The 13,529-nt window shown below is 29.0% G+C and overlaps 2 protein-coding genes across 2 annotated transcripts; one reads left to right on the top strand and one right to left on the bottom strand.

Annotated features, from left to right (window-relative positions):
• Positions 1–518: 518 nt before the first annotated feature.
• On the top strand, positions 519–1,853 carry LOC149516196 (uncharacterized). The gene is made up of 3 exons (XM_089768735.1): positions 519–560; positions 745–894; positions 1,343–1,853. The coding sequence occupies exons 1-3, from the start codon at positions 519–521 to the stop codon at positions 1,700–1,702; spliced, it is 552 nt and encodes a 183-aa protein (XP_089624861.1). The 3' UTR covers positions 1,703–1,853.
• A 3,907-nt stretch (positions 1,854–5,760) lies between these two features.
• Positions 5,761–7,514, bottom strand: LOC111290578 (transcription factor MYB1R1-like). The gene is made up of 3 exons (XM_022881931.2): positions 7,132–7,514; positions 6,827–7,035; positions 5,761–6,392 (listed from the first exon to the last, which is right to left on the bottom strand). Exons 1-3 carry the CDS (start codon positions 7,421–7,423, stop codon positions 5,976–5,978), a joined length of 918 nt encoding a protein of 305 aa, XP_022737666.2. The 5' UTR covers positions 7,424–7,514; the 3' UTR covers positions 5,761–5,975.
• Positions 7,515–13,529: the final 6,015 nt, after the last annotated feature.

Below are 13,529 nucleotides of genomic sequence, written 5' to 3'. Positions count from 1 at the left end.
TGCACATCTTGAGATAAGAGAGCATAGGTCATTAAAGAAAGAGTAATGACAAATTTTATGCTTAGAATGAAACAAGAGACTCGGTACTTTTTCAATAACTGCAGAATTCAGCCAAAGCATGTTTATTCTCCGCCTGTGATGTCAATAACTTTTTCAAATCATATTCAGTTGTTAAACTTTTTCAAATTATGAACATTTGATGCAGCCCAAAGCGCTGAAATACCTTATGGTTGGCTTGAGATGCATCAGATTCTGTTTTAAAATTCCTTACTGATGTGATGAAGGTGATATATATATATATATATATAAATACCTTATGGTTGGCTTGAGATGCATCAGATTCTGTTTTAAAATTCCTTACTGATGTGATGAAGGTGATATATATATATATATATATATATATATATAGAGAGAGAGAGAGAGAGAGAGAGAGAGAGAGAGAGAGAAGTAGAAAGCAATTTAGACAGGAATCCCATTCCATCTTACTTACATTTTACTTGAAACTGGCTAGATGCTGAATGCTATCCAGAAAGCTTGATTGTGGACATCATGTTTCTATGGTATTTAGCTTATAATTAGCTGTCCTGTCTTAAACAAGATTTTAAAAACGATTGGTTTCAATTTAGAATCAAACCAAACCTTTCATGTGAATTATTGTTAATCAATTGTGCTAAAGATTTGACAGGAATCAATTATGAGAGATCTAGGCTCAAGGTTAATGATATCAGGCAATGTGAATGACAGTTGCTGCATTTAGAGAGGTTGAGAGGAGATTCTTGCCAGACCATAGTTACCCTACTCACTCAATGGCCTCTGGAAAAGGACTCGTTGTCGTGGAATGAGAAAGGGATCCACCCACCAGAGAAAGTTCACCAACAGCCGCGTGGCATATTGGTAAAGTGTTGGACTCTTAATTCTAATGATCATATTTAAATTCTGACAATTTCAAATAACAATATATATATGCTGATTCATGTTTCTTTGGCTATAACATATAAAATCTACGTATGAATCTGCTGATATATTCTTTCAAATTGCTTTAAAAAACGTTTCATAAGGCTTATTTATAAACACAGTTCATTAGCTCATTTTTAATCATCAACTTGTGTTTGGAGTTTGGCCCTAAGTGCAAAAAACTTGAATCAAAGTATTGAAAAAGATGCTTGAGGAAAGAAATGGCAAGTCTCTTTGAGAGAAATCAACGAAGATGCTGGTGAACATCATTAAGCTTTCGTCAATTTATATTGCCAAGATGCGTCTTGGAGCAATTGGACATCCAACAGCAACCAAAAACCTCGCACCCGCAACAGATTCTGATATGGTTACTGATGAACTGCTGCAGCCTCAATTTTCTGGGAGCCAAAGGTCAGAAAAGCTGCATTGTAGCTCGAAGCCTTATTCATTCGTGATGCAACCAGGCGGAGGAAATGAATCTCTCATGGTTCATGAAGAGAAAAGAGACAGTGATGGCGTCTTCGCTGCCTTAATAAGGAAGGCAAGAACCGAAGCAATTTACATGAAGCATCAAAGCTTTCTCCCTACATACTGCCACCTCCACCACACCATTAAGCAGAAAGAAGTAACTATCTTTATATATACCCCCTCTCTACACCACTGGATTTCAGTTTGTAGTCCATATCTGCCTTTTTATGCTGCTTGGTATAAAGCACAAATAAGACAGTACTGTATTTTGATTACTTGAACATGTTAGTTATTTTCCTTGACATCTTTTCCAGATTGTCTGGTATGATCCTGAACCAGACAATCACAACTTGACTCATGCCCTCTGATATGATGGGGAACCAAATAGCCTGTGAAATATATCATATTTGGTTTGCTGCTCTGTTTTGCAAGGATTTGTGCCTGATTGACTTATCTTTTCTTGATCCATTCATCATTCATATCTTTAGTCATTGAGAAGCCAAAGCATCCTAAGAATAAGGATACGGGTTTGTTACTAATTTAATGCCTTCCCTGCAATGTGTTTCAGAATTATTTTGTTTTGTACAGTTAAAAAGTGAATTGATTGGGTGTTTCTTTCAGCTAAATTTAGATGCAAAGACTTCCAGAATATGGAGATTCTACCCAATATCTCTTCTATTAGTGTACAGATAGTTACAATTATTTCATCAAGGAATCAGGTTTCCAAGATAATTTTCTATAATTTTCTCTCTTTGTTTTTCTTCTTTTATTGATAATTTTGGTTACTTAAGATGTTGCAGAAGATAATGTAAACTAATTTTCCTATAAACGTGTCAATTCGTGTATTTGTCTACTTCATGTTTACATGTGTATAATAATAAAAAAAAATTGTTATCATAACCTTTGTCCTTACACCAAACATAAAATACTTTTCTTTTTTAATTTTTATCAAATTCATATATAATTTTTATTAAAATTTTAAACCCTATTTTTTTTTTATTATTGTATCATTATTATATTCTTTTTAAAATTGTTAGTTCTGCTTTTAAATATTAAATAAGCAGCTTAATTCTTAAAAGCAAATCAAGCTTTATCTACTTACACAGCCAAAATCTGCACGGTGGATATGCCAGGTACTGGACAAATGTTACAGTAATTCCCTTTTCTTCATCTTCTCTATTAAAATCAAACATCACATAAAAAAGTAAGAGATATGGGGGGACTCAGGGAATCAAAAACCTATCCATTCAAGATTGTGGAGTGAATTGGTCATTCAGAAACAGAGGAAAAGCTGAGAGCAAGACAAAAATGAATAAAATACATGGTGGAAAGGACAAGGAGAATCTCATTATAAGCTTCTTTGCTTAATAATTACCCCCTTAATCATGTGACTTCCAAAGTGCCAGATTAAGAAACTTGGAACCTATACTCTATGATTAAGCAATGTTTTTCAAAAGTTGTGGCATAAAGTTTTATCTGAAATTTTTTTTGTACTGCCCATTTTTTTTCTTATATTTAAAATCATTAAAATTTGAACTCTAATTACTGAAATTAAAAGTTTAACATTTTATCATATGAGTGATTCTCCATCATCTTCATAGGAATCTCTTTGTTTAAATTAGTGGCTTTCAAGGCGGATCATGGACATATTTCTATGCAAATAAATTAAATCCCCTTTGTCACCAACAACGAAGGGGAAAAAGAAAAAACTTCATTGGTAGTGGTGAATGATGGGCTGATGGGAAGTATTAGGTTAAGAAAATTTCTCTTCTTTTGTTCCTTAATAAAGCAGGTTCTTGCACTAGAGGAAAACAGATTCAGCTGAATTATATTCATTCATGAGACCATCAACTGCTTAGCAAAAAAAGAATCATATCTGGGTCAAATAATTTATTCCACGTATTAGAATCAAAGTGCTATTTGCTTAAGTTTGTTCTTTGAGAATATAACAAAGAAAGTTGTCTAAAATTTAGGTGCAATCTGTCGTACCTTTCTTCAAATATGCATGGTTTTCGAGATTATGTTATTCACTGTATAAGTAAATCTTTCGAGTTTAAAATATTTTCTTTCAAAATTTATTAATTCATACGGCAGCTACTTTAAGAGGTGATATTCAGATGATTTAAGATTTAAAATTTAATACTTACAATCATTTTTTTTTAATTCTAATAAAAAAAAAGTTTCTTTTTTTGTTTTTCTTTTTGGAACAATTATATCAGAACAGAAGAAATTGTATCAAGAGGACTGTTGAACTAAGATCTTTATAGCAACTCTTGTGAAATTTCTGGATGTGTTAAGACTTGATAATGTTCATTACTTCCAGCTTGCTAGTTCATTAACTTTTGTCAAAGCTTGCTTGAACAATAAACATACAACAGGATTTCAGGCATTCCTTTCTCCTTTTCTTTACTCATTTATTGTGGCACTTAAATTATCAGTATTTTAATTCTGAAATTAAAAATCCGAAATTTTATTAACAGATGACTGTAGGTCTTCTCTTTACTCATTTCATCACACTTACTATGTCACAATGTTTCTGTTTTACCCTTTGGGCTATGGCTCCCAAAGTCCCCCATTTTTTCTTTTTTTTTTTGCTTTCAAATAATTGCTCTATATATACAATTTAAATTATTCGAGTTTTTCCTGAACCACAGAGGTTTAAAATTTTTTCCATCTTCACACATCACAAAGATTCCTAAAATACTATAATGGATGATTTTGCTTCGTCCTTGTTTTTCATAACTTGGATTGTTGTCCGCCCTTCGCCTTTCCTTTTTAAGTGGCGGGGCTTGGAATTGCTATATTATATTCGGTGCTTTTCTTCTTCTTACTCAGCTGAACTCTGTTTGTTTCTTCGAGATTTGTATTAGATAGATATATTCACTTCTTTTGCTAGCTTTGAAACAATTCGGTTTAGCAAAAAATAAATAAAATACGAAGCCCACACCTCCTAATAAAAATTGTGTGGCTAAAATGACAACTTCATTTGAGAAGAACAAGGAGCTTCAAACGAGTAGTGGTTAGTGTTCTGAAAACAAAAACAAAAAATAAAATAAAAAAATTTCGTCCCATCTTCCCCTGCGTCCCATCTTATCTTGAACATGATCATTTTCTACAACCTTTTCTTTTTATAACATGCGCCAGAATTGCTATAGTTGGCTCGAATGCAAACAAAACAACAAAAAAAAAAAAAAAAATGGTCGAATCAAGCTAATCTGATTTGATAATAAAACGGACAACCAAAATCTGAAATGACTGAACTCTGAGCAACTCAAAGATTATTTCAAAATGGTCTAATTCCAACGATTCAATCTCAAATAACAGAGTATCAAATCTAAATTACTTCAAATCGAAATAATTCAATTTTTTTCTCCAATTTCCACCTCTACCTTACACCATTACTCCAACACCATACAAAGTGAAGTTCACACTTGGAACGGACGGCTTTTGTATTTAAGCACGGTTATGGTTCAACTAGAGAGCACCACATCTTCAGGCAAAAGAATTAATGAAATGAAATACAAACGCCAACCATTAAATTTTTTTTTTCCTTGCTAGAACCAAAACAGATGGAATCATGGAAAACCTCTACGAATTTTCATCGAAGAAAACTCCATAAAGTAAATTATTCGCTGGATATTTGGACAAATTGCAAAATGCCTTCTTTTTCGAAAATTATATTGGCAAAATGATATTTTTACAAAATATAAAATTTAACTCAATTGATTTATATAATTATTTTTAAAAAATCTAATTCAGATTGTTATTATTTCAATTCTTGTAAACCCTTTCTCTGTTCTCAAATCGAGACTCTTTGTAAAAATGAAAAAGTTTCTAAAACCGGCAACAATTATTTTCTCCTTAAAACAACATAAAACCTCGGAAGTAAAAAAGCCATCCACAACGAACATCAAACCAAACCAACTACAGCCTACAGTCATGAATCATGAAATGAAAACCTGTCCATCTGGGGATTCGAAGGTAACATGCATGAGAGGCCAGCTACCCATTTCTGTCCCAATTAAGGACCTTCATCCATCCTTATATGCAGAAATCCACCACAGAAATCACCAACCCACTTTTTCCAATCCATATAATTCCAAAAGATAAGGTATGCCCCATGTAACCAGACATTAAATTTCCCAACAACCATCTACCATTCATTTAATAAGGGCTTTATTCAACAATTCAAATTCCGAAAATAACAAAAATATTGCCTCCCTACCACTAACCCAGCTTGATATTTCTTTCTGCTTTGTTTCTTGGGCTCCCTCGTTAAGCCATTAAGACCACAAGAAAGTCATATGAATAGACCCACCAAGATTGCAAGATCAGTAATGAACAGAGACAGCACTTGTTATTTTTCAGTTATATTATCAGCTAGCAGAGCAAAAAGGGACAAATGAACAAGATTCTAACATAATAGCAACAGAAAACAACGAAAGCAACAAGACACGACAGTTTTTTTTCTGTTTTTGTCTGTACATCTTAAACAAAGGCTTCAAACCCAGTCACCTAATTTTACCTTGCTTCTTTGCTTACTTTTATCCTTCTCAAGCAACACTGATGATGCTATTGCTATCTCCATTGCTGAAGTTTGGGATCACCTGAAAGGCAGAATGCCTAGAAGATGAAGAAGTAGAATCCATTTGATCAGATTGTAAAGACAGCTTCAGTGACAATGGTGAAGGATCCATGACTGAATTCAAGTTCAAGTTAAGATCAGATGGCCGAGGAGCTAGGAAGACAGGAACTGGACGGATGAGCTTTGTTGTTGCATTATTAATGGATTGATTCCCTTGCCCTAGTGTCAGATTTTCCATAGGATTCTCAATTGGAACAGGTAGAACTACCGGATTAACAGGCATAGAAAAAGCCGCCGGCATCATGAGAAACCGATTGGTTTCGGCTGGCTGAGTTGTGTTCTCTTGTGGATGAACTTGCTCTTCTTCCATTGGAATTGCCGCTATCTAACCATATAGTAGCAAAAAAAAAAGGTCAAAATAAAGGTCGGTAATTTATGACAATATTTTTATATTAAATGCAACAATATATAATAAATTCTTTGCTCACTTATTAGCAAAACTCTAATATAAGTAAACATTTTCGTATACAGATTTTTTATAGAATTTAAAGAAATTAATACAATTATCATTCATATCCAGGGGTAAGTCAAATAAAGAAAACAGATTTTTAGTAGCCAGAAATGAGAAAACTACCCAAAACAAATCAAATTTTGATTTTGCTTATAAAATGTTCGTCTTTCTATCTATCCACCTAATAGGAGTCAACGTCAAGATTCAACCGATCAAACTTTTTTTTAATTCCTAAATTCATCTATTTTCTAAGCAAAAAACAAAGAGAAAAGGGTCTTGAGAAAAGAGAGAGATATAATAGGGAATACCGCATCGGTGGTGATATCGAAGAGGCTAGATCTACGACGGCGGCGATTGAGATTGGTTCGTCGGAGAAAGTATTTCTGAGCATGGCTCGCCACTTGTGTGGGCGTTCGAGTCTTCACAAAGTTTCTAGAAATCCCTCTCCAATCCCCTTTCCCTACTTTTTGCAACCCTAACAGAAAAAGCTTGTGCTCTTCCTCCGTCCATGGTACCCCTAAATTTCATTTAAAAATCAAGATTAAAATCAAAATAAAACTCAGACATAAAAAAGCGAAAATAAAAGTAAAGATCTAAAAATTGTAAAAAAGACCTCGTTTACGCTCGCGATTCCCGGTGGAATGAGGAACAGCGTCGTCGGCGGAAGCGTAACAGGCGGTGGCGTTGTCGTCTCCTTTATTGTTGTTGTTGTTGTTGTTAATTTTGTTATTATTGTTAGATTCATGAGACTGTTCATATTGAGAAAGATTGTTCATACTAACACTTTTCCTCATCGAATCAACCACCACTCTGACTCCGAAAAGCATGATCTCTCCTCCTCCGCCACCGTTCGCAGTGGAGTTCGCGGTGGAGGAAGAGGCAAAGGGGCACGTGGCAGCCGGCATACTATTCTCTTTTTCTTCCGATTAACCCTGTGACGTAATCGCCAGCCGTACAATTAGAGAGAAAATAGAAGAAAGAGAACTGCTAAAGAACGAGTCCGGTTGAATCGCGTGGAGAATATATATAGGGTAACGACAAGGGTGAGGTGGCACCACGTTGTGGAAACTGTTTTCGATGTGCGGGAAGTTACGTGGCCTTTAATGGTTGGTGAATCTGTTTTAAGTGTTTGTTATTCTGTCTGTTTATCAAATCTCTAAAAAGATAACGAGGGAGCTTACCGGATTTTATTTTGGTACTTCGCGGATATACCGGATAAATAATGCTGCATTAGATTTTTTATTATTATCCTTTTTTTTTATTTTTTTCTACACTAGGTATTAATATTATTTTATAAACTTATTTTTAATACATTATAAATAAATAATATAATTATATTTTATAAAAAAACTAATTTTTAGATATAAATTTAAAATTAAATTTATTTATTTATTAAAATTTTATAATATAATATCATATCTGATTAAATCACAATATGCAATATTTATAAACTTTTACTTTATTATTGATGCCAATCCCATTTCTTAATGTTTTTCCTTGTATAAATAACCTATTTTACTACAAATTATTATATTATATACAATCAATCGAACTTTTTAATAGATAATTGAGCCATTTTTTTAATTTGGCTAATAGGTCAATCAATTATCTTCTACTAGATAGTCAATTACCATCTTAGAAAATTATGCGCCAAGTTAAAAAAAGGCTTAGGGCATTTAATTACCCTCCACTAGGTATTTATTAAACATTTTATCCTTTTTACCTAGAAATCACATTCGATCATCATTATCTAGGAATTAAAATATATTATATGTGAAAAAATTTAAAATACCCTTATTTAGATTATTATTAGGTAATATATTGCGTGCTATTATGATTTAACAATAAAAATAATTTAAAATATTAAAATATATTTGTATATATTTGTTTTATTAACTTATAAAATATTAAATTCTTTAAAAATAAAAATGAAAATTTGTCATGAATAATGAAAAAAAGAATTAAAATGGGTTGAGAATTTTGCATTATAAATCAATAAATTCATAATCAAATTCTTTTAATACCTTTCGAATTTACAAATTAAGTTTTTTAATTAATGAATTTTGTAAAAAAAAAAATCAATAAATCATATATGTTTAAATAAAATCATAAAAAAAATACTTACAAATCGATAACTATTTTTTTAGAGAAGCAAAATTTGGGTGAAAATTGAAGAATAAAAAATATATATATATATATATATATATATTGGTTTTCTTATAAAGACCTTTGGAAAATCAACAATATTAAATAAATTGACAAAAAAAATAATTAGATAAGGAAGATCGAAGAGATTTTATCATTTTTTGGTTTAACAAATTAAACTTTTCATTTCCTTTTCATTCAATAAATGGATTAATTGGGATAATGGGTGAAGAAAATGATAATTGCTGAAATTAAATGTTTGTTTTTTTTTTTTTTTACGTTTTCTTGGATAATTGTAGAACTTTAATTTGCAAGTTAAAAGGTTGATTTGTGAAGTTGTACAATTTCTCTTAAAATAAAAAAAAATAATTTATTTATAAAATTGACACGTGACATTTTAAAAAAAACTATAGTTTAAATAAAATTATGTTAGATATATTTTTTTAAAGGACTTCGCCCCTTGTTCCTGTAAGGGTGGGTTTAGCATTCCCTTCCGATCTCCAATTGACCTTATTACAGCAAATTATTTATTTAGAAATATTTTTTAAATATTAATATATAAAATTATTATTTGATATATATAAATGAATGTAGTAATTTTCAATTATTTATAAATTTTATTATATACAAATTTTAATTAAATGTCTTTAAATAAACAATGTTTTTTATTATTACACTTCATAATTAATTTTAATTTTAGCGCCATAATACTAGTTTCACCACAATTACTATTTTTTATTTCCTTAAAATTAATTTTATTATCTAAATAGAGTAAGAATTAAAAGTCAAAATTTTAATATGTTAAAAAAAAAAGTCAGATTTTTAAAGTTGAAAAGCAAAAAACAAATTAAAGACATGAGCTAACCTAGACTGCAAAATGGTCTATACACCAATGGTTTTTTTTTTTTTTTTATAAAATTTGTAAGTTGTTATTATAATTTGATTATGATATAATAATTAATTATTTAATTGATTATAATTGTTACTTCAAAAATAATTATCTATATAATTATACTACTTTTCAAGATAAAAAAAGAAACTTATTTCATCGTCTATAACCATATCTAGAATTTAAAAATTTTGTAAAAATATCTGTTTTCATCAAGATTTTAAAAAATATATAAGTTTATAGACAAAAAAGAGTTTTAATTATATTAAATTACTTTCATTAAAATATAGTTTTTTAGATAACTCTTAACCTATAATTTATCAAGTAAACATAAAATTAATTAAAATTCACGAGTAAATAAATCTAATAGCATTATATGAATAAAAAAAATAAAAAACTCAAAACAGCAACACATAAAAATATGCGTGACAAATGCTAGGTGTTACAACGATCAACTACAAAGTCGCAATGAGTTCAATTTTTTTTGAGTAAAGAATCGGTTTTTAATTTTATAAACAAATAAAAGATAGACGTTAAAAGAATGTATCCTGAAATTATCTTGAAATTCGATTTAATTTAATTTTAAAATAATTATTAAATATTAAAAATTTCAAAAAAAGAAAAAAACACATATTGGCATGCATCCTTCGGTTATTTTTTTTTTCAATTAAAAAAGGACAATATGCACATGGAAATGGTGGGACCATGTCCGGAAAATAATATCTTATCCAATCCTTTTCTTTTTTTTTTTAGGTCAAATGAATCCAGTCAACCTAACTTGTCCCCTCTGCAATTTGACTAAATGGTTTTCTGCCTACCTATGCTAAGCAAACTTAAAAAAAAAAAAAAAAAAAACTATTTTATACATCTTCGAAGTTAAATAATTAACGGGTTACCGCATATTAATCCAAAGTCTAACTGAATTCGTTTATCTAATTATTTTAAAAAATAATACTTATTAAATTTTATTTTTAAATTATGATTCATATTAAAATATATTAAATATTTAATATAATTCTAAACTATATGCGTGTTAATTTTTTTAATACAACTTTTAAATTTTAAAAATTTCATTCACAATAAATAAAAAATACTCCTATCATATTTACCGACCAAATCCTTTCCTAGCAAACTCATTTTCACAAACTTTTCTTTATATCTATATATATTTAGGGATTTACTAAGTTTATGTTATTTTCAAGTCACAATTCAATTGTTAAATATTTGTGTGTTGGTATTATTATAATTTCTTGTCATTTTTATATATGTCAAGTTGGCTTTCCTCGATTGACTTCATTTCTACTTTTATTTATTCCGACTCTCCACTAATTGTATTATACCAATGTCTAATCGAGAATTAATATTAATTTAAGCAATCTCAACGGGTTGTTTAATATTTAAAAGTTCATCTTAAAAGTTACTTGTTTGAAATAGATAAGATAAGATTTATGAGAATAAAAAAAGTTATTTTTTGTTGTGTAATTTAATATTATACATATAAAAAAATATTGATTTTAAATTAAATTTTAATGTCAAACGATAAATAATCTTAAGGTTTTTTTTGTTACAAAATAATCTTGAGCTGCATACGATCATAAACTCTAGTTGTTCAAATTTTGAATATTAATTTTTGTAAAGATATGATATAATCTTAATCTAAGTAATTGAATAATTTTATCTATACAATTAAAAAATAAAAAAAAATTGAATGTCATTTTATATTTTTTTATATTTAAAATTATCAAAATTTAAATTTGATTACTGAAATTAAAATCATCTTTATAAAATATGATAATTAATTATGAAATATCTGATAAATTTTCTTTTGAAATATAGAAACATGGTGGTGGAGTTTGGACTGCCCAATGAGAGAAAAAAGAAGATACTAGCTTAATTTTTTTTTTTTTTTTTTAGGTTGATCACTTAACGTGGGGCCTTTAATGGTGGGGTGCTTTTGGGAGGATAAGGCAAAGATAAGGTTTTTGTGGGTATCAACCATATCCTTCAACATTCCTAAGCCAATCTTCACTTTGCTTCATTATTTAAAATAAAAAAAATCAGAACATGAGATGATATAAAGTAGTGATTGATACGGAATAAACACTTAAAAAATTATGGTGATGATAATTTTGAAAATAATATAAAATCTTATTTAAATGAAATAGTGGAATTTATATTTTAAAATTGAAAATCTTGAATTTAGATTGAATCATAATAAAAAAATAAAAAACTGTAGTTCATAATCTAGGGCTTCCTTAACACTTAAAAGGTTAAGTCTCACTTCAATCACTTATGCATTTTGTATTGATTGGAAGTAGGGTTTACATTGAAAACTCATAATTATTAGTTATTACCTTCCTCCTCAAATTCAATCAATAAAAAAAGGTAAAAATTAAGGAATCCTTACTCTTTAGTGTTAGCTTTTGTGACCAAGAGAAAAGCATTACCCATTAATAAAATTTATGCATGCAAAGAGTGAAAACAATGAAATTTTGTGTAAAAACATTATCATTTTTTTTGTGCATCCTAATATCTAGAATTCAAATTTTGAAATAAATTAGATGAGAATTATAAGATAAAAAAAATCAATATCACATTTATCAAAAAAAAAAATAAATTATTTCAAAAATATAATTCGTAAATTTAATTATCATAAAGCTTGATTTGCTCGAGGCTTTTTTCTGTGTTTCAAATTGAGTATAAAAAGGATAATTAAATTGAGTATATATAAAATAGTTGCTCCGAAGTATGCAAGCAAATTGGAAGTTAGCTCAAAGTGGTAGGTATGGATAGAATTTGCATAACAAAAAAGCTTATCAAAGAAGTTTGATGTGCACAATTGATGATGATGAGATGAAGAAAAATGATCCAACTTATCCTCAATTATCTTTCTCTCAATCCAATGAAATGCACGACACAACTACATCTTTTTGTCCAAAAGTATTGTCTTGGCGTCAAAGAACATGAGCTTAGCCTGTTTATCCCCTATCCAAAAAAAACTAAAAAATAGAAGAACAAAAATATCAGCCATCGTTTTTAAAAAATAAATAAATAATGTGATGGGTATCTGATTAAAGAAAAAAAGTATCTTTGTACCTACAACTAAAAGCGAAGTACATAAATTAAAAAACAATATCCTTTTGTTTTATGTGATTGTACTGTCTAAGCTATACTTGCTCCATGACCTAACTAAATCATTGTCAAGAGCATCAAAGGCCTTCTTTTAAGTGTTTCAACAAAAAAAAAAAAAAAGCCTTCTTTTAAGGGGAGCTCAAGAAAAATTAATAAGAGAAGTTAAGTGTAAAAAAGAAAAGAAAAGAAAACCAAAATTATAGCATCAATAAAGGCCTAAAGATTAATGGATTAATTATATATTTGATATTTGAATTATAATAAAAGTATTATATTAAAAATAAAAAAATTCATAAATACATAATCAAATTTTATTTTCATTAAAATTTTTATACTTTCAAATCAATATTGTTAGTCAAATTGATGATGCGACAAAAGAATAGCTATTACATTACCTGAGAAAAAAAAATGTCATTTTTAAAAAAAAATTTAATTTATTTTTGAAATTAAAACTAAAAATATTAAATAAAAGAAAAAAAAATATGGAAAGAAGGGAGGTTGTAGAGGAAATGGCAGGTCAATAGCTCGATATCATTCATTAGCCGACCCCTCCCCTCCCTCAATTTCTTTTTTTTTTTCTCATTTTCCGTCTCCTCATTTTTTTTTTCCCCATCTTTATTCATTTTTTTTATAATTTTTTAAAAATAAAAAATAAAAAAAAAATAATGTGGCATTTTTTGGGCACCTAACATTTTTATTGGTTATTTTTTACCACATCAACTATTTAACTATCATCTTTTTTTAAATATATTTAACTATCATCTTTAATCAAAAGTGCAACATGGCTTGAGTGTTTAATTGCATTTTTTTTTTCGAATACCAAATCGATAGTTTCAATGTACTTC

Source organism: Durio zibethinus, chromosome 11 (assembly GCF_047325235.1).
Source record: "Durio zibethinus cultivar Kanyao isolate XHJ-2024 chromosome 11, ASM4732523v1, whole genome shotgun sequence".
In the NCBI taxonomy this organism is placed as follows: Eukaryota; Viridiplantae; Streptophyta; class Magnoliopsida; order Malvales; family Malvaceae; genus Durio; species Durio zibethinus.
The sequence above is the reverse complement of the archived record's forward strand: the minus strand, read 5'-3'. Positions and strand labels throughout refer to the sequence as shown.

What these genes read in the sequence shown, in the direction of transcription:
- LOC149516196 (XM_089768735.1), top strand. Translation starts at nt 519, where the DNA reads ATGCTATCCAGAAAGCTTGATTGTGGACATCATGTTTCTATG. An exon ending in GTGGACATCATGTTTCTATG is followed by an intron (nt 561 to 744) that starts GTATTTAGCTTA and finishes TGTGAATGACAG; the next exon opens with TTGCTGCATTTAGAGAGGTT. An exon ending in AACAGCCGCGTGGCATATTG is followed by an intron (nt 895 to 1,342) that starts GTAAAGTGTTGG and finishes GAACTGCTGCAG; the next exon opens with CCTCAATTTTCTGGGAGCCA.
- LOC111290578 (XM_022881931.2), bottom strand. Translation starts at nt 7,423, where the DNA reads ATGCCGGCTGCCACGTGCCCCTTTGCCTCTTCCTCCACCGCGAACTCC. An exon ending in GAATCGCGAGCGTAAACGAG is followed by an intron (nt 7,036 to 7,131) that starts GTCTTTTTTACA and finishes AATGAAATTTAG; the next exon opens with GGGTACCATGGACGGAGGAA. An exon ending in TCGATATCACCACCGATGCG is followed by an intron (nt 6,393 to 6,826) that starts GTATTCCCTATT and finishes CTATATGGTTAG; the next exon opens with ATAGCGGCAATTCCAATGGA.